This window comes from Entelurus aequoreus, linkage group LG15 (assembly GCF_033978785.1).
Source record: "Entelurus aequoreus isolate RoL-2023_Sb linkage group LG15, RoL_Eaeq_v1.1, whole genome shotgun sequence".
In the NCBI taxonomy this organism is placed as follows: Eukaryota; Metazoa; Chordata; class Actinopteri; order Syngnathiformes; family Syngnathidae; genus Entelurus; species Entelurus aequoreus.
In genome coordinates, this window is record NC_084745.1 from 31,611,921 (window position 1) to 31,632,957 (window position 21,037).

The window sequence follows — 21,037 nt, forward strand, 5'->3', positions numbered from 1 at the left end:
CAAGCAATATTGTTATCATTGGCATATTAATATTCAATTATTTATTGTTAAGTATAACTATTGCGCGATGATGCTAACATGCTTGAGGAATAAAAAAAACAACCTTTAAAAATTCTACCAAAATTACATACACATTTTTTTCATCATCTTTTCAAATACGTCATTTTCTTTTCAGTAGAAATATGGGTAAGAGAGGAGTAGTTTCCCAAATCTCTGCTTTGCATTGTTGCGAGTTCTCACTTCAATGTAAGACCAAGCTGCTGCATGAACAAGATGGTAAGTGTTGTTAAAGTAATTCAGAAAAGGATAAGTAAAAGTTAAGATATGATGAAAATAAAGCTCAAAATAGATGAAAATGTGACACACAGAGTAGAGGGCGTTACACAAAAGTACTTAAATTGTCTTTTGTGTGTATTTGGCTGGATGCTGTGACTCACAGAAACAGCTGTTCCAAAAGAACTTTTGACCCAAAGACCAAAAGCACATCTTTTTTTATAGGCTTTTCCAAAAGGATGACTCACGTTGAATCAGAGAAGCTCAGTTGAAAACACCAATCATTAAAGTAGAATGGAACAACATGCTGAATATACTGTAATTACCTTCTTTGAGTGGCAGCAAGGTGATAGCAACACTCAGCCTCCCACTGCCCAGACTGACCAGATGAGGTTTGGCTGTCTGGACCTTCAGACCCTTTCCTGTGTCTATCAGGTCCAGCGGCACAGCCTGGAGACAATCGCAATTTTAAAAAAAATTGCATGTTCAATTCAAAACACCTGCTTAGGCTGCTGCCCCGCGACCCGACCTAGGATAAGCGGAGGAAGATGGATGGATTGATGGATGGAATTCAAAACACATATTGGCTATATGTGCCTATTTAGTTCTGCAACAATAAAAAGGACAATGAACAGCACATGGACAGTATGCACAAATCTTCTTTATATTTCGACTAAGCAAAGACATAAATTGACAGAAAATAAAGTCTCGTCGACACAATGTAAGGACATTTAGACATTTTAAGGATGTATAGACAGAATATTAGGACATTTCGACACAAAGTATGAAGACATCTAGGAAAAAGTAAACACATTTATTTGGACATAAAGTATATTTGGACACTTTGAGGACGTATAGACACAAAGTGAGTGCATTTGGATACAAAATAAGGATACAATATTGGACACAAAGTAACCGAGCTGGCACAAGACATTGATACATCAATGATTATACATACATGTCCTTTAAAAAGTGACTTTGAAACAACATTGCAAAAGAGTTGTATTTGATCCGTTGCCCGGATCATGTTTGTTTAGTTTTTTGACACTCTCAGTTCCTGTTTTATGCACTCCTGAGTTTGTTTTAGTTGCCATGGGGGAAAATTAGTTTCACCTGCCTCTAATTAGTGTTCGGGAGGCTCACCTGCTCCCGGGCACTAATCAGAGAGCTACTTATTCCTGTTTTTCGCCACCCACAGTCTGGCTGTCTTATTTGCTTCCATGCAACACGTTACGCCATTACCTTTTCGATTCCTATGCTTGTTTTTCTTTTGCTAAGGTTTAGCTTTGCTCCCTGTGCATTTGGCACACGTTGCTTTTATCCTGTCTGATTTATGGACATTAAATAATTTCCTTGCACCTTGCCTCCGGAGTTCCTGCTGCATCTTGGGAGAACAACACACGCAGTAAAATGCGACCCCGACATATCAGGATTTGTAAATTGAGATGACGTTGATGTCCAACGTTGCATCCGACATTTATTAAGCGTAGTCAAAACGCATGTTGTTTCCACAATATGTTTGAGTTCTCAACGTTGTTGTAATATCTTGTGTCGGCTGGGAAGGATACAGTCTTGTTGGAGTGCTAATCAGGTATATTGGGTCAGTGCACGGCTGCAAGCTAACTGATGCTAACATGCTATTTAGGCTAGCTGTATGTACATATTTCATCATTATGCCTCGTTTGTAGATACATTTGAGCTCATTTAGTTTCCTTTACTTATGTCCTCTGTGTATTTAATTTATATTCGCATGTCTCCTGACACATGATCTATATAGTATGTAAAAATGGCTGCATTTCAGATAGTTGTTTGTGTGCCATGTTGTTCCAGACCACATCAAACGTTACCCAGCTTGCAAAGATTGTAATAAATCCATTAGGAGAAGACAGCCTGCCATTTCCTAATTTGGACACACACATCTATACCTTTGGCCATTCTAAGCCAGTAATTTCCAGGTTATGTCACCCTCTGAGAAGCCTCCGTTTTAGTAATGTTTTCCAATGTTGTAAAAATAAGTAGAATAAATATTACATTTCAACATTTCTGTCAACGAAGTTTTGCGTCAGCTTGCAACACAGTTATTTTGATAGCAGGCTAATACAGCTAATATAGACACTTGTTTTGCCTTCATTATAACACTTAAATAAAGATTTTAATTTTTTGCGGCTTCAGACAGATTTTCTTTTGTATTTTTGGACCAATATGGCTCTTTCAACATTTTGGGTTGCTGACCCCTGGTCTAAACGCTCCAAAGTGCTTCAAATCTGATCTTTTTGCATCAGATTCAGGCCACATCAGTTCGATTGGATTCTGATCTTTTCAAATGTGACTTCATTCTAAACGGCAATGCGACCTGATTACGACTTGTTTGTGATGTTTTCGTCATCTTTGGGCGAACTATGTCCTTTGTGTGGGCGGGGAAAGATGCAGCCCGCCAGCGGAAGTGGATACGTCATCACAACATCTGGTTTCGGTAAGCAACGTTTTTTGTCGACGGACACATTTTCGGTGCATCACTCGTCAATAGTGCGTAAATGAAATACATGAAAATATATTTTGATTCCAAAGAAATAGCGATTGTTGAAGGACCTGACGCTCTGGCATATTTGTTGACATGTTACGTACATTGCCTAATTTGTTTACGTAGGTAAGTTGAAAAATAAAGCTTACGTAGATCCACGCTGATGTTTGAGTCTCCAATACTTAACTGCCATTAAAAGATGAGAACCCTCCCAAATATATTACAATATTTATATCCATTATACAGTATATTACTTTAATTCAGGGGTGTCAAACGTACGGCCCGGGGATGAGTTTGCTAAGTATAAAGATTGACGAAATTTTTGAATGAAAGAAACTGCTGTTCTAAATGTGTCCACTAGATGTCGCAATACCAATTCTTTGTATCTTTGTAGCTTATGCTACATATGTAAAAAAAAAATAAACCACATGATGTTAAAGCACCAGTCAAGGAAAATTATCAAACTACATAAATAACATCCTGTAATTTGATTTAGATTTTTTTTAAAATCTTCATATATTGAAAATGAACACCAATGAGTTGACTGGTGAACATTGTCACATAATTTTTTCATGCTTTTATTTCTATTTTAATTTTCTATTATATATTCTAACTTTCTAATTTTATTTTTTACCTTTTTTTATACTGTGTAGAACTTTGCGATTTTAACAAATGTAAAGTGCATTACAAAAGTAATTTATTATCATTATTATAATTATAATTTATCCAGAAAGTATAAACAACGACAAATAAAGATAGAATACTATGAACCGCAACATATAAGTGTAAAAAACCCCCAACAACATTATAATTTGTACATTTTCAGAATGTGCTTGTTCTATTTTTAAACAATGAAAACAATCTGAAGTTGTCTTTGATTTAAGTTTTCGTGCCGTGATTTTACCACTTGGGAGTATATTTTTCTCCATGTGGCTCCCGATCTAAAATAAATTTGACACCCCTGCTTTAATTTATTTTCATATAAGAAACACTTTTTTTTAAGGTGTGCCAACTTTTATTTTATTTTGTAGTAGTAGTAGCAGCGACTTCCTTGTTCATTTACGGAATCCGGTCAACTTCCTTTGTTTTCCTTTGTTAAGTCGAGGCCACATTGAGGCCATGTAGGGGCCTGTACGTGTCTACACTGGAGTCTGATAAAGATCACATTTGACCTGCAGTGTGAACAGTCAACTGGAAAAAAAATCAGATTTGGGCCACTTTGGCCTGCAGTGTAAACGTTGTCTTTGAGGACATATAGACAGAAAATGTGAACATTTAGACACAAAATAAGTACATTTGGACACTATGAGGACATGTATACTATATTGCCAAAAGTATTTGGCCACCTGCCTTGACTCACATATGAACTTGAAGTGCCATCCCATTCCTAACCCATAGGGTTCAATATGATGTCGGTCCACCTTTTGCAGTTATTACAGCTTCAACTCTTCTGGGAAGGCTGTCCACAAGGTTGCGCAGTGTGTTTATAGGTATTTTCCATCATTCTTCCAAAAGCACATTGGTGAGGTCACACACTGATGTTGGTCGAGAAGGCCTGGCTATCAGTCCCCGTTCTAATTCATCCCAAAGGTGTTCTATCGGGTTCAGGTCAGGACTCTGTGCAGGCCAGTTAAGTTCATCCACACTAGACTCTGTCATCCATGTCTTTATGGACCTTGCTTTGTGCACTGGTGCACAGTCATGTTAGAAGATGAAGGGGCCCGCTCCAAACTGTTCCCACAAGGTTGGGAGCATGGAATTGTCCAAAATGCTTTGGTATCCTGGAGCATTCAAAGTTCCTTTCACTGGAACTAAGGGGCCAAACCCAACTCCAGAAAAACAACCCCACACCATAATTCCTACTCCACCAAATTTCACACTCGGCACAATGCAGTCCGAAATGCACCGTTCCCCTGGCAACATCCAAACCCAGGTCTGTAGCAACTGACTGTGCAGAAAGTCTTTGCACTATGCGCTTCAGCATCCGATGACCCCTCTATGTCAGTTTACGTGGCCTACCACTTGGTGGCTGAGTTGCTGTTGTTCCCAAACTCTTCCATTTTCTTATAACAAAGCCGACAATTGACTTTGGAATATTTAGCAGCGAGGAAATTTCAAGACTGGATTTGTTGCACAGGTGGCATCCTATGACAGTTCCACGCTGGAAATCACTGAGCTCCTGAGAGCGGCCCATTCTTTCACAAATGTTCGTAGAAACAGTCTCCATGCCTAAGTGCTTGATTTTATACACCTGTGGCCAGGCAAAATGATTAGGACACCTGATTCTCATCTTTTGGATGGGTGGCCAAATACTTTTAGCAATATAGTGTATAATAGAAACAAAACAGGAGCATTCGGACACAAATGCTGCTTTTTTTTAAGACAAAAAATGAATACATTTTGACTCTACGTAATAGAACATTTAGACAGAAAGTGAGGCTATTTGGACACACATTTGAGATCTCTAGACTGAAAGTGGGGAGGGACATTTACACATCTAGACAGGACCTTTGGACACTATGAGCACAGAGACGCAATGTGAGGACATTTAGAAATATTGTGTAACCTTTTAGACAGAAAGGGGAGTTACATGCAGAGCAACCACATTTAAACACTAAGGTCATTTGCACAATTTAAGGACAAAGATACACACAATGGAGACATCTTGTCACAAGTTGGGGACATCTTGACAGAGCAAGGACATGAAGACACAAAGTGGGGACATGTACACATTTAGATAGGACTTTTGGACACTATGCACACTTAGACACAAAAAGAAGGCATGAAGAAAAATGCGAAGCCTTTGAGACAGAACGTGTGGCCATTTGGACAAACATACACTGTATCGCCAAAAGTATTTGGCCAGCTGTCTTGACTCACATATGAACTTGAAGAGCCATCCCATTCCTAACCCAGAGGGTTCAATATGATGTCGGTCCACCTTTTGCAGCTATTACAGCTTCAACTCTTCTGGGAAGGCTGTCCACAAGGTTGCTGAGTGTGTTCATAGGAATATTCGACCATTCTTCCAAAAGCGCATTGGTGAGGTCACACACTGATGTTGGTCGAGAAGGCCTGGCTTTCAGTCTTCGTTCTAATTCATCCCAAAGGTGTTCTATTGGGTTCAGGTCAGGAATCTGTGCAGGCCAGTCAAGTTCATCCACACCAGACTCTGTCATCCATGTCTTTATGGACCTTGCTTTGTGCACTGGTGCAGAGTCATGTTGCAAGAGGAAGGGGCCCTCTCCAAACTGTTCCCACAAGTTTGGGAGCATGGAATTGTCCAAAATGTTTTGGTATCCTGGAGCATTCAAAGTTCCTTTCACTGGAACTAAGGGGCCAAGGCCAACTCCTGAAAAACAACCCCACACCATAATTCCTCCGCTGATCCCTCTCTTTCAGTTTACGTGGCCTACCACTTAGTGGCTGAGTTGCTGTTGTTCCCAAACTCTTCCATTTTCTTATAATAAATCCGACAGTTGACATTGGAATATTTAAGAGTGAGGAAATTTCACGACTGGATATGTAGCACAGGTGGCATCCTATGACAGATCCACGCTGGAAATCACTGAGCTTCTGAGAGTGGCCCATTCTTTCACAAATGTTTGTAGAAACAGTCTCCATGCCTAAGTGCTTGATTTTATACACCTGTAGCCAGGCAAAATGATTAGGACACCTGATTCTCATCATTTGGATGGGTGGCCAAATAATTTTGGCAATATAGCAAAGTTGGTAGAGTGGCCGTGCCAGCAATCGGAGGGTTGCTGGTTACTGGGGTTCAATCCCCACCTTCTACCATCCTAGTCACGTCCGTTGTGTCCTTGGGCAAGACACTTCACCCTTGCTCCTGATGGGTGCTGGTTAGCGTCTTGCATGGCAGCTCCCTCCATTAGTGTGTGAATGTGTGTGTGAATGGGTGAATGTGGAAATACTGTCAAAGCGCTTTGAGTACCTTGAAGGTAGAAAAGCGCTATACAAGTATAACCCATTTATCATTTATAATATAGTGTATGTTGATATGGCAAGGACATAAAAAAACAAAGTGGGGACGTTTACACATTCAGATAGGGCATTGAGATGACTTGGGCACATAGACACAAAGTGAGGAGATTTACCATAAGATATAAAATTACATGCAGAGTAATTGAGGCACTAGGAGAAAAATACACACAAGACATTTGGACCCAACGTGAGAACATTAGAGAGAAAGTGAAGCCATTTGGACACAAGCTGGGGACTTTTTGGACATAACGACAGAAAGTGGGGACATTTACACATTTAGGTAGGCCTTTTGGACACTATGAGCACATTAACACACAAAGTAAGGGCATATAGAAACATGAAGCCTTTTTGGCAGAAAGGAAGGCCTTTTTTAAGACACAAAGTAAGGACAGTGGACACTGAATACATTTAGACATGAGGGCAGTTGTGTGGCCATCACCTTGGGTTCTGGAGGCATCTGATCTGACTCTGGTTGGGACATCATGTCGGAATCCTGCAATAAAGTCAAGGGGAACACTTTCTTAGTACAATTCAATGGCTAAAGGGCACGTTAGAAAAATGGTTATGATGGTTACGGTATTTGTTTATTTCGATCATGCATACAGTTACATATTTCCAGCTTCTCATGACATGTCCCAAAAGCAATCGGAAGAAGCAGAGCTTGTATTACAACATGAGTACATGTTACTATAATAATATAATGGATACAAAATTGATAGTTATTATAATGTGTTGTTGAGAGTATATGTGAAAGTTCAACTACTAACTTGTTTACTTCCGTGACGACCTTTTTTTAATCAATCAGAAATATTAAGCAGCTAAAATGCGCCAAACATGAATAAGTGTGGAGGAAGGGTTTTAAATGTTTCCCATCATCCCTTGTAATGGTTTTAAATGGGTGTAATTTAGATTTTTTTTTAATGTTGATTGGATGTTGTTTGTAATATCCAAAAAGTTCAATGAGCAGGTTGTGTTATGTGTGACTTTGTGTATGGAATTTTTGTGTTGGTTGCTTTTTTTTGTCTGCACCATGACTAGAAAAGGTTGTTTGGATTGGGTCATATGTGTTTCTGTGAATATACAATCATTTGGGTTACTTTCGTTGTCCACAAAATGGCAACAAAATAGAAACTTTTAGAACGCTGGCTGTTTGCATGTGACATGAACATGCTCCCGGCCATATAGCTTATTGAACTCGTACAGTCTCACGGGCCAAATTGAAGACAAAAGCTGCCAAATGGACACCCCTGTTGAATTAGCTTCTATATGTAATTTTCTTTAAAAAATAAAGCCATATTGGTTGCAAATAGCATTGACTTTAAGTCCTTTGTAACTTTACTTATGTCATTTATATAGAGATTTAATGATTTTGGTTGCAAGATTGATCCCTGGGGTACGCAGCAAGGTAAAGCTGTCAAAGTGTGTTCACATATAGCTTCTTATTGGTTAAGTAGCTTCTTACCTATGCAGTATAGTGATGCAGGAGTAGGGTCAGGGGTCAGAAAAGTATACAGTACTATGTAATGTTATTACTACAGCAAATACTATGTTAATGAATAATATTGTATGTACAGCATATGTGCCTATACAGTATACAGTAGAACCTCCATTAACGAGCCCCTCTATTTGCAAACTTTTTGATGGAGCCAAATATACCTATGTGAGCGAACCCTATCTTGGTGTACGAACGTTTCATTAATTCATTCATTTTATGTCCCTCTGAAAGCCTTAAGCCCTATGCCACATCCTGTTTACGCTGTCCATTACTCGGTTGCAACTCTCTGAACTTTGGCATGTTTTTCTCTTGCCATTCACCAAGTTTTGTCTATTTTGCTTATTCAATATGGGTTGAACATTCCAAACTAGCCTGGAAAGAAGGAAGGATTTGCTGTGGACCTAAACTTAGAGAGGAGGGGGAACCCACACACACTGCCCCTCCACCCAACCCCCACCTCTCTCTGCCTCCCCTCCCTTCTCCGCCTCGTGTCTCTGTCGACATCTCTTCTTGTCGACTGCATGCCAAAAACATTCGCCAACAGCAAGTTAAAGAAGCTTTTTCCTTTTTTTTTGGTTTACTGTAGCAACATGGTTGTTAACGTTTTTGAGAGCACTAAAGGGACTTTTGTTTGTGCGTGTCGACAGTTCCACTTGCCGTTGTTTTTGTGTTATTTTGATAATAAAGACATTGTTATAACCCTACAGATATGTTTGTTTGAGAAGTATATATATATATATATGTATATATACATACATACATACATACACAGTATATATAGACAAATAGGGACTTTTGTAGAGGCTAGAACCAATTATTCATGTTGACATTGTTTCTAATGGGGAACTCTGTTTCACTATAAAAACATCTTAATTCACTGTATATATATATATACACGTTAGGTCAGGAAAAAACACAAGAGGATGGTTTCCCTGCGAAACAGGCTTGTAGGGATATAGCTACTCAAAGCATAACAGCTGTGTTTTGCATGCCCAACTGGCACATGAGAGAATCTTTTTTGAGTGAAAGTGTTCCAAGGGGAAAATACCACTTAAGGGGGAAACACACACACGCACGCACACTTACAACACACGCACACACACACACACACACACACATACACACACACACACACACGCATGCACGCACGCACGCACGCACGCACACTTACAACACACACACACACACACACACACACACACACACACACACACACACACACACACACACACACACACACACACACACACACACACACACACACACACACACACACACACACACACACACACACACACACACACACACACACACACACACACACGCACGCTCACAAGCCAGCGTGATGACACTCCCTAACCATCACATTACCAGACCTCTGGATTTAATGGAACATTTCTACTGGTGTGTGTGTGTGTGTGTGTGTGTATGCGTGTGTTGTAAGTGTGCGTGCGTGCGTGTGTGACAAAAATAATTCCATAAATCTGTTTTGTTTACTCCACCCTTTTTGGAAATAAACAAACTACAACTCTGAAGGATAAATACAAACATCAGCCCCACACATCCCACCCTTGAACTTAATCTGAAAACGTATTGATAATCCAGTGAGTAGCATCCTGATAAAGATGAGATGTCCTCATCTTCCCCTTCCACCATGTAATCCCACATTATTTCCACCAGCATCGGAAACTCCAAATCAAAGTCGGCCCCACGCCGCTTCCCCGTATTCATCACCAACTTCCTTTCCGAGGTTGTTTTCCTGTGCTGCTTTCACACCCTCATTGCCCTTTGCTTGCACACACAAACCACACTTATAACAAACGTCCATATATACTGTACATTAAGTCACACATCAGCTTAATTTATAGGCTGCACATTCCAGTGTTTTATCACAAAAAACAACAATGTATAATAGCTGCATGATGTTGGACAAACTACACAAAAGACGTCTTAAACTGAGACTTTATTTTTATTTTTAGGAATGACAGTTGTTCTTTCTTCTTTTGTTCTCTACTCCTTCCCTTCTTGCCTCCATCCTTCATTTATTTCTACTTGCACCAGGTGAGCTCCTACCTGGGCAGGTGCAGACAAGTCTTCAGCCTGCTTTGCTCTGACTGAATCAAAGCTGCTGTAGTGTGTTGACCCGCATCCAGATGTAAAGATAGCATGCACATCTGGCATCCTGATACTTTCCATTATCTCAAAAGTAAAGGTGGGTGGATTGGTCCAAAACTTGCTGTGATAGACACAATGGAATGCTTGTTCAATGATTGAATGAACTGACAAGTATGTAAATGATATGAAGAGGTCATCTAAAGTTTGACCCAAGAACGGATAAAGTTCAAAGAACACAGTCTAAAAAGAAACCTCACTTGTGTGGACCTATTTGAGCACAGAAAAGAACATACTGACTATCAATTCCATCGATATCCTCTAAGCCTGAAGTGTTGTTTTCCACCAAGGAGACCCTTTTGTTATTGAACATGTTGCAAAAAGGCTAATCCAACGTAGATATGCAAATTACTTTGGTATAAAACAGCTTGCATATAAACTTTGTGTTATAGGTAGCAGACGGGGACGGCGTGGTGCAGTGGTATAGACCGAGAGTTTCAGGTTCGATCCCCGCCTCTGTCATCCAAGTCACTGCCGTTGTGTCCTTGGGCAAGACACTTCACCCTTGCTCCCAGTGCCGCTCACATTGGTGTAAAAAGGTTTGGTTGTGGTCGTAGGGGCTGTTGGCGCAAATTGGCAGCCACGCTTCAGTCAGTCTACCCCAGGGCAACCGTGGCTATAAATGTAGTTTACCACCACCCATGTGTGAATGTGGAGTGAATGAATGATGGGGTCTCACTTCTCTATGAGCGCTTTGAGTGTCTAGTGCATAGAAAAGCACTATATAAATCTAATCCTTTATTATTATTAAGCACTATATAAATCTAATCCATTATTATTATTATTATCATTGGCAAAGCGTATTTGTATTTTCACGATATAACAAGTGCAATATTGATATTTTGCCTCAACTCAAGTGTAGAAAAGTGTGATGTTTATATGTCGCCATTTGTTAGTTCATCTGGCATGTGCTAGGCATGAACTCTGTACAGAAGATTCACTTAAAGGGGTCATATTATGATTTTGTTTTCTATATTTACAACACTTCCTTGTGGTCTGCCTAATATGTAATTGTGATTATTTGGTCAAATTTGTGTATAGATTATGTTTTACAGACCAACTTCAAGTTGCTTTCTGACCATCTCGTAAGGGATGCACCGTTTTGTGGGCGGTCTTATTTACTGTCATCCATAATGTATACAGAACAAAAATATAAACGCAACACTTTTTTTTGTGCTTCCATTTTTCTTGTGTTGAACTCAAAGAGCTAAAATTTTTACCATATACACAAAATACCTATTCCTCTCAAATATTGTTCACAAATCTGTCTAAATCTGTGTTAGTGAGCAAAATGTCATCAATAAAATGCACTTGCGTTTGTAGTCAATAACAGACGCCTACCCATACCATAACCCCACACCCACTATGGACCACTTGCTTCTCAAAGTTGACATCGGCAAACCGCTCTCCCACACAACGACACACCCGCTGCCTGCCATCTGCCCTGAACAGTGAAAACCGGGATTCATTTGTGAAGAGAACACCTCTCCAAGGTGCCAGACACCATCAAATATGAGCATTTGCCCACTCAAGTCGGATAAGATGACGAACTGCAGTCAGATCGAGAACCTGATGAGGACGACAAGCATGCAGATGTGCTTCCCTGAGATGGTTTCTCACGGTTAGAGCAGAAATTATTTGGTTATGCAAACCAATTGTTGCAGCAGCTGTCTGGGTGGCTGGTCTCAGACGATAATGGGGTGCACTTGCTGGATGTAGATGTCCTGGGCTGGTGTGGTTACACCATACTTGCCAACCCTCCTATTTTTCCAGGAGACTCCCGAATTTCAGTGCCCCTCCCGAAAATCTCCCGGGGCAACCATTCTCCCGAATTTCTCCTGATTTTCACCGGGACAACAATATTACGGGCGTGCCATGATGGCACTGCCTTTAGCGTCCTCTACAACCTGTCGACGCATCCGTTTTTCACCATACAAACAGCGCGCCGGCCCAGTCACATGTTGTATGCGGCTTTTACAGACACACAAAAGTGATTGCAAGACATACTTGATCAACAGCCATAAAGGTCACATTGAGGTTAGCCGTATAAACAACTTTAACACTGTTATAAATATGCGCCACACTGTAAACCCACACCAAACAAGAATGACACATTTCGGGAGAACATCCGTACCGTAACACAACATAAACACAACAGAACAAATACCCAGAATCCCTTGCATCCCTAACTCTTCCGGGCTACAATATACCCCCCCTCAACCCCACCCACCTCAAACCCACTCCCCCACACCTCAACACCCCTCCGCCCCCAATCTCCCGAATTCGAAGGTCTCAAGGTTGGCAAGTATGGGTTACACATGGTCTGCGTTTATTAGGCCGGTTGGATGTACTGCCAAATTCTCTGAATGGCCTTTGGAGACGGCTTATGGTAGAGAAATGAACATGAACAATGAACAGCTCTGGTGGACATTCCTGCTGTCAGCATGCCAACTGCACTCTTCCTCAAAACTTGTGACATTTGAGGCATTGTGATGTGTGATAAAACTGCCTATTTCAGAGAGACCTTTTATTGTGGGCAGTCTAAGGCACACCTGTGCAATAATCATGCTGTTTGATCAGCATTTTGATATGCCACACCTGTGAGGGGGGATGGATTATCTTGGCAAAGAAGAAATGCTCACTAACAAAGATTTAGACAGATTTGTGAACATAGTAAAAGTTTTAGATCTTTCATTTCAACTCATGAAAAATGGCTGCAAAAACAAGAGTTTTGCGTTTATATTTTGTTACTGCGGGGTTCGTTCTCCCGGGATGCAGACGGACCACTCCGGACAAGGCATGCAGGTAGGAACATGATTTAATCTTCGTAAATCAAACACGTACCAAAAACAGAAAACAAGCAAAAGGATAACGTGCCGATTGCACGGGAAGCTAAGATAACCACATAGCACAGGAATCATAAACTAGGAGCCAAGAAATACCAACGTAACATGTTGCGTATAGCAAACAATGAAGCCAGACCGAGTGTGGAGAGCGACGAGAATAAATAGCTCTGTGATTAGTGGTCGATAGCAGGTGAGCGTGCCGACCACTAACCAGAGGCAGGTGAACCCAATTAATCCCCATGGAAACCAAAACAAACCCAGAGGTGCACAAAACAGGAACTAAGGGAGTCCAAAACTAACAGAACATAACTAAACAAAACATGATCCGGCCACGGATCATGACATATTCTTGTTTAGTTTTAAGCGCTTTCTTAGCGAACCTACTGAGAGATATAAGTTTGAACTGTGGTATACACAACTTTGTGTTAGAAATGGCAAAAGCAGAGGACTCATGTGCATGTATAAGCCAGTCTGCCCGAGAGCAAGAGGAAAGAGAAAAAGAAGAAGCTTATTGACTACAGCGTCGGACTACAATGGCAGACTCTCGCAAAGCACTTAGGGTAAATTTCTACCATATATGGAGATGTCCGCTGCCTTCACACTTTGGAAAAACGGTACAAGTTGTGCCAATTCTAAACGGCTCGTTTGGAGGAAATATGAAGGAAGGCAAGATTGTTTTATAAATATCTCTGCAATAATTTGATCTTAAATTTTCTTTGACTTTTGCAGATTTCAAACACACAAAAACAGGTACCAAAAGGTAAGAAAGATTGTTTTTGCATAATAAGTTCACTTTAATGCTGAAAATAAAGCTATTTGTGGCTGCTACAGTCCACTTGCATCAGTGCCAAGTAGAACACTAACACAATGACAAAAAGTATGCGAGGGCCATTTTGATTTGATAAAAATAGTTCAAAAAACCTGGATCACAGCTTTGTGTTATTGGTGACAAGACACTGTGTTAATGGCGTCAACATTTCAAGATTTTTCAGGCTTTTTATGTTTTAATTTTTGTAGTTTTCCTGTTTAATTATGTTTCTAGAATGTGCCGCAGACATATTCTTGTATGCTTCAAAGGTTATCTATTTAACTACTGTGCTTTTTCTTATAGCTTTTCTTCATTTCGTCCCCACCCCTTACATTCCAGCATCACCCTCTCCTCCCACCTGACAATGCCATCTTTGTATCACAGTCGCTATTTAATATGGAGTCCCCTTCCCAGTGACTCCTATAGTCCAAAATGCGCTTATTCTCCTCCCTTGTCATCAGTGCACGCTCTGTTTAGCGCTCAACAAGGCTGCAATTAGTTGAAAGCACAAAACACTAAGATTGATCATGTTTATGTATTTTTGGTGAAAACACAACCTGTCCTTGAATCTCCTCCAAAACTTGTTTTCTCTAAGTCACTCGCTCAATAGTACAAAAAAAAATAATCTTGCAACCTTTGACCCGAAATCCGGCATCCTCACAGGAAAGAATGTCCATTGTTGTGGCAGCTGACTCACAAGAGGATGAGGAAATCTCTCTTTTGAATTTCTAACTGGGGTTTACATCGTCACCTTAAGTCCAATATGTAGGGGATCAAGTCGTGTTTATCCAGGCATATGACAGATAGGCGAGAAGGGACGGAAAAAAAGGTATTTCTAAACCCGATCTCTGACATAGTTGACGTGTGAGTGCAGAAACAAGCAGAGGAAAGAGTGCACTGAGATAAGAAGGAAGGAAAAGGATATCATGAAAGCACAAGGACTTCTATAACCAAGCATCTGGTATTCATCTATTATATTGTTTTTGACTAGAACTGCTACTCTGCATTCTTCTCTTTTTACTTCCCAGCTTCATGCATTATTAAGTCTGGAAGTAAAGGCAGAATTTCAGCGCTGAGTTGTAGAATCTGGTAAAGTACAGTTTCTGTCTATGGTAGAGACTATATCAGACGCGCACATACCTCAGGGCAGATGCTTTCTATTTGGCATGTAAGAGGCAGTAAAACTTCAGATAAGACATGTTGAGTAAACATAGACAGTCTTCTTTTGGTTGCACAATCATGACTTAAGTCTGGTACAATGGTTTTAACTCAGGCTGTGTCAAACCATCGTGAAAAAGTATGTGATCGCCATTGCCGATTAATGGGGACTTAATGCTAACACCCTCTAGTTGACACTGTATTTATCTTTATGGTGCGTTACCTCGGAAGTTGGAAGTCGGAGCGGGGAATGACGTTGGGTTGTGAGTGTTCCAGTTACGAGGTCGGAAATCAAGATGGCCACATCCACGAAAGCTATTTTTGTGCTTGCCTTGTCTGAATGTTAACAACTTTTGAGAAAATATAGACTCTTTCTGCAGCTTTTAAACATGGTGGATGAAGAGGATACACTGATGCTATTTCTAGCGATGTGGGACATTTGGACCACATGAAAAAAAAGCTTGTTTACGCTACAGTAACGTTACCATATATAAACGTTCAACAGTATATGGCTGATTTGGTGCGACAAAAACTAATCAAAAGTGCTAATGACGGATATCATAGAAGCTTATGTTTTTTTTACTCAGAACAGCCATCTTTGAAGCAAACTCTGTGGTGGTGAAAATGTTCCGACGTTACGAGTAGGAAATCCAATATCGAGGTGCGTTTCAGTTGAAATTGTGACAAGGAGGTCGGAAATTCCGACTTCCCAGTGCAAATGGAACGCATCATCAGACACCCGGCTGACCAGCTGCTAGCAGCTAATTATGTTTCTTCATACAGAGTCTGGAGCGGCCCCCTAAGCTAATAATTACCTCCATTGTGGCAAATAAACTGCATTTCTTACATTATCAAGTACCAATATTGATAATACTAATATTGCCATTGAGCACAAGACTGTTCTGTGGAGATATGTACTACATGTATGATATGGAACTGACTATGACATACTCAATAAACAACAATGAATATTACTGAAGGATGAGACTAAACATGTTACACACCCAGAGCAAGCCAGGAGCAGGCATGCTAATAGCTAAACTAACCGCTAAACTGTCTTGAAACGACACAGAGAATTAAGTGCGTCGTAAACTTTGCAGCAGAAAGTAACAGGAAATTAACAAGTACATTATTATAGGGAGAGAGTAGAGAGGATAATACAACAGCAACTGTTGGTGTGTCAGCCAGAAGTACACAACAAGTAATGGGAGCACGGATCGATCCATAAATTAATGGTGTTGATACCAAGGATATTAACTATATGATCAATTCTAGAGTGATTAGATCGATATTTTTTGTTGTTGTTTTTGTCAATGTTTACAAACTCTGAGAATAATTCTGTGGACACAGGTGGACTTTGAAGGCAAAAACTAAAGGCACCCACCATAAATAAACAGAAAATTTCAGTATCAGTATTGGTATCGGCCGATCTCACTCATGGATGATGTGTATCGGAAAACCGTGATTGGAACATCCCTAATTTTAATATTAACCTAGTATTCTAATAACTATTTTGGGACACGATGCAGATTAGCAGTAAACCTGATTCTTATGTTACGTTGCTATTTTCCCAAGTTAAACAACAGCAACAACAAAAAACCCAAGAGCTCAAAGTGATTTTTAGCATGTTTGCACTTTCCCCAATTCAACATGTCTGAAAAGGAGGGGGAAGAAGCAAAGCCTATTTAATCCTGTCCCTGGTAAAATTGGGCTTTGGAGTGGATCATTTTGGATAATTAATAACCTCATCTTTTCCCAGGAAGTCATGCATCTTAAAATCATGTTTTATCAGACAGCTAACGCCTGTTGAAAGTTGTGCAATTTAAGTTAAACATTAAACACTCAACTTGGGGGTGCAAAAGTAGTATATTCACAAGCTGTAATTATCTCAAGGAGGGTTGGGATAACTATCTGTATATTACTCTAATTTAAAATGCACTTACCATAATTAAAGCTGGACAGGCCACTTCTGTCATCATGCTGCTGCTCTATGATCCAAATTTCACCACATCAACACTTAAAAAAAGCTCATAGTTATTTCCTTGATATGCCCAGTGCAGCATAAGCAAACTGTGAAGGAGACTTCATCCTCGCTCACACTGACACACTGTAAATACACACATAAGTAACAACAACGGGGAAAAAAAAGAGAGCAAGCAGCCTCGGCCAATTGCAACGTGGGCAGGAATGTGACAGCAGCTGGAAGTCAAGCTTGGGAAGGAACAAGGGGAGGGAATCTCTCTCTCTCTCTTTTGCTGTCACACATACACTCTAACCCCCCCACACACACACCACACTGTAGGACACACACACACACACATTCTTGTATTTGTTACCTTCTTGAAACCTCCGAAAAATGCCTACCTCTTTAGAACCACCCATTCTAGATATATAAAGGTTTGTATTTACAACATTATAACATATACATACGATGCAAATTAAAAAAAATTAAACTTTTAGTTCATTTTTTGTTTTTTAATCTTCATAATTTACTTCAAGTTATTACATTATGTCTCTATATACATATTTATTTATTCATCTTGATAAATTTTGGCCAAAGGGGTCACATCTAAATTTCTTACACACACTTGTTATTACATATGTTGGCCAGAGGGGGAGCACTTAAAATGTTTACACACACTTGTTGTTTCATATGTTGACCAGAGGGGCAGCACTTTTAAAACCGACACACAGTCAATTTGAAAAATCCCTCCTTCTTAATGAGATCTCTATTTTTTGTTTTTTGTAATGTGCTTAAAGGCCTACTGAAATGAATTTTTATTTATTTAAACGGGGATAGCAGATCCATTCTATGTGTCATACTTGATCATTTTGCGATATTGCCATATTTTTGCTGAAAGGATTTAGTAGAGAACATCGACGATAAAGTTCGCAACTTTTGGTCGCTGATAAAAAAAGCCTTGCCTGTACCGGAAGTAGCGTGACGTCACAGGTTATAAGGCTCCTCACATTTCCCCATTGTTTACACCAGCAGCGAGAGCGATTCGGACCGAGAAAGCGACGATTACCCCATTAATTTGAGCGAGGATGAAAGATTTGTGGATGAGGAACGTGAGAGTGAAGGACTAGAGTGCAGTGCAGGACGCATCTTTTTTCGCTCTGACCGTAACTTAGGTACAAGCTGGCTCATTTGATTCCACACTTTCTCCTTTTTCTATTGTGGATCACGGATTTGTATTTTAAACCACCTCGGATACTATATCCTCTTGAAAATGAGAGTCGAGAACGCGAAATGGACATTCACAGTGACTTTTATCTCCATGACAATACATCGGCGAAGCACTTTAGCTACGGAGCTAACGTGATAGCATCGAGCTTAACTGCAGATAGAAACAAAAGAAATAAGCCCCTGACTGGAAGGATAGACAGAAAATCAACAATACTATTAAACCCTGGACCTGTAACTACACGGTTAATGCTTTCCAGCCTGGTGAAGCTTAACAATGCTGTTGCTAATGACGCCATTGAAGCTAACTTAGCTACGGGACCTCTACAGAGCTATGATAAAAACATTAGCGCTCCACCTACGCCAGCCCTCATCTGCTCATCAACACCCGTGCTCACCTGCGTTCCAGTGATCAACGGCGCGACGAAGGACTTCACCCGATCATCGATGCGGTCGGCGGCTAGCGTCGGATAGCGTGTCTGCTATCCAAGTAAAAGTCCTCCTGGTTGTGTTGCTGCAGCCAGCCGCTAATACACCGATCCCACCTAAAGCTTTCTTCTTTGCAGTCTCCATTGTTCATTAAACAAATTGCAAACGATTCACCAACACAGATGTCCAGAATACTGTGGAATTTTGGGATGAAAACAGAGCTGTTTGTAGTGGGATACAATGTGTCCGAATACTTCCGTTTCAACCATCGACGTCACACGCAAACGTCATCATACATAGACGTTTTCAACCGGAAGTTTCGCGGGAAATTTAAAATTGCACTTTATAAGTTAACCCGGCCGTATTGGCATGTGTTGCAATGTTAAGATTTCATCATTGATATATAAACTGTCAGACTGCGTGGTCGGTAGTTGTGGGTTTCAGTAGGCCTTTAAGGCCGATGACAAACGAGTCACGGACCACAGATGGCCCCTGTCCCGCATTTTGGGCAACCCAACTGTAGAAGCTAACTGTTAATGGCCACTATAGTCTGAGTACCGTAGTGTATTTGTTCATCCTATGGTCACATATGGGACGCGGCTTGTCTTACGTCAGCACTGGAAGTCGTAAAATCAGCTGTTCACCTGGCGGGTTTTTTCGGGAATGAATAGGGAAGACCTTCTTTAGCTGCCGTCTTGTTTTATCATATATTGCTGCCTTTGCACCTGTCAATGTTTACTTTTGTATGCACATTAAATCAACAAAAAAATCCTGACTTTGGAGCAATGTTCACGGACTCTAGTATTTGTCTCTCTATTAGATACAATGGTTTTCCGTATTGGGACCATGATTTCGGTCCTAACTTACTCAAATAGAAGCAGTGTTGGGACTAACGCGTTACTAAGTAACGCATTACTGTAACGCCGTTAGTTTCGGAGGTAACTAGTAATCTAACGCGTTATTTTTTTATATACAGTAATTCAGTTACCGTTAATGCATGATGCGTTACTGCGTTATTTTACGTTATTTGTATGTAGTATCGGCTAGAAACTGAAGATCTGAGTGTGTTTTATTGGAGCGCTCCGGTGGAAAAGAAGAGGCGTGCTTTCCCCCACTCACAGAAAGCACGCCTCCCCGAAGTACGGCTTTCCAGAGCCGTACTTCGGGTCTAACAACCTTCACTTTACCCGGAAGAAGGTCTTTACAGCTGAGGGTGAATGACGAGCCCGGCGGTTTGTTGCAACTTTGTGACTTTATTGCACGCAGCCATCCACCAAGCTAGAGCACCTACACGCACTCACTGTCGCCGCTCCCTCACCTCTCTCGCCCACTCACTCACTGACGTCACTCACCTCTCATGCTGTCATATCTTAAAGGGCCACACACACACACACACACATACGCTACTCTCATAACAACTAACAAAACATCATGGCGAAGCCAGAAGTCGAGTTTTTTAACATGGAGACATTCTCAATACTTTTCTTTTGTCGAGCACAAAGAAAATAACATTTTAGTTAAATGTAAGTTGTGTCTTGGATCAAAGATCCTATCTACTTAGAGTTAAAGTTAAAGTGCCATTATGTTGCAGCTATTTAAAATAGTTTTGTCAATTTTTTCTGGCCTGAAATAAATTGGCCCTTTGAAACATATCTTTGTCTTTGTGTGTTGTATGTAGACCACATTGTTTGTGTTGTATGTAGACCACATTGTTTGTGTGTTGTATGTAGACCACATTGTTTGTGTGTTGTATGTAGACCACATTACTTTCTGAGTTCAGTGATGCAAATGCATGTCAAGTTGATCAACAGATTGTATTATTCTCCAGTGCAATAACAGTACTGAAAGGAAGGCTAAAAGGGCATTAATGGGAGCCTTAAAAAAAAGGGGGAAAAAAGAAGTAACTAAATAGTTACTTTTTACAGTAACGCATTACTTTTTGGTGTAAGTAACTGAGTTAGTAACTCAGTTACTTTTGAAATAAAGTAACTAGTAATTGTAACAAGTTACTGGTTTTCAGTAACTAACCCAACACTCTATATAAGGTACTTTTCCTTGTTGATGTCTCAAGAAGGGTAGGAATACAAGAACACGCGCGCGCACACACACACACACACACACACACACACACACACACACACACACA

At 40.4% G+C, this 21,037-nt stretch overlaps 1 protein-coding gene across 4 annotated transcripts in view; it reads right to left on the minus strand.

Annotated features, from left to right (window-relative positions):
- phldb2b (pleckstrin homology-like domain, family B, member 2b) overlaps positions 1 to 21,037 on the minus strand; it is a 100,065-nt gene that overhangs the window by 66,162 nt on the left and 12,866 nt on the right. For 2 of the 4 annotated variants that reach the window (XM_062021219.1, XM_062021217.1), the window contains exons 1-3: positions 17,219 to 17,446; positions 7,236 to 7,289; positions 600 to 723 (exon numbers count right to left, since the gene is read on the minus strand). In XM_062021219.1, coding sequence (XP_061877203.1) covers positions 600 to 723; positions 7,236 to 7,289; positions 17,219 to 17,254 — 214 coding nt within the window. In that variant the 5' untranslated portion in view covers positions 17,255 to 17,446. Of the gene's footprint in view, positions 1 to 599; positions 724 to 7,235; positions 7,290 to 17,218; positions 17,447 to 21,037 lie in introns of those variants that run through there. The other 2 variants (XM_062021218.1, XM_062021222.1) reach the window with 2 other exon arrangements.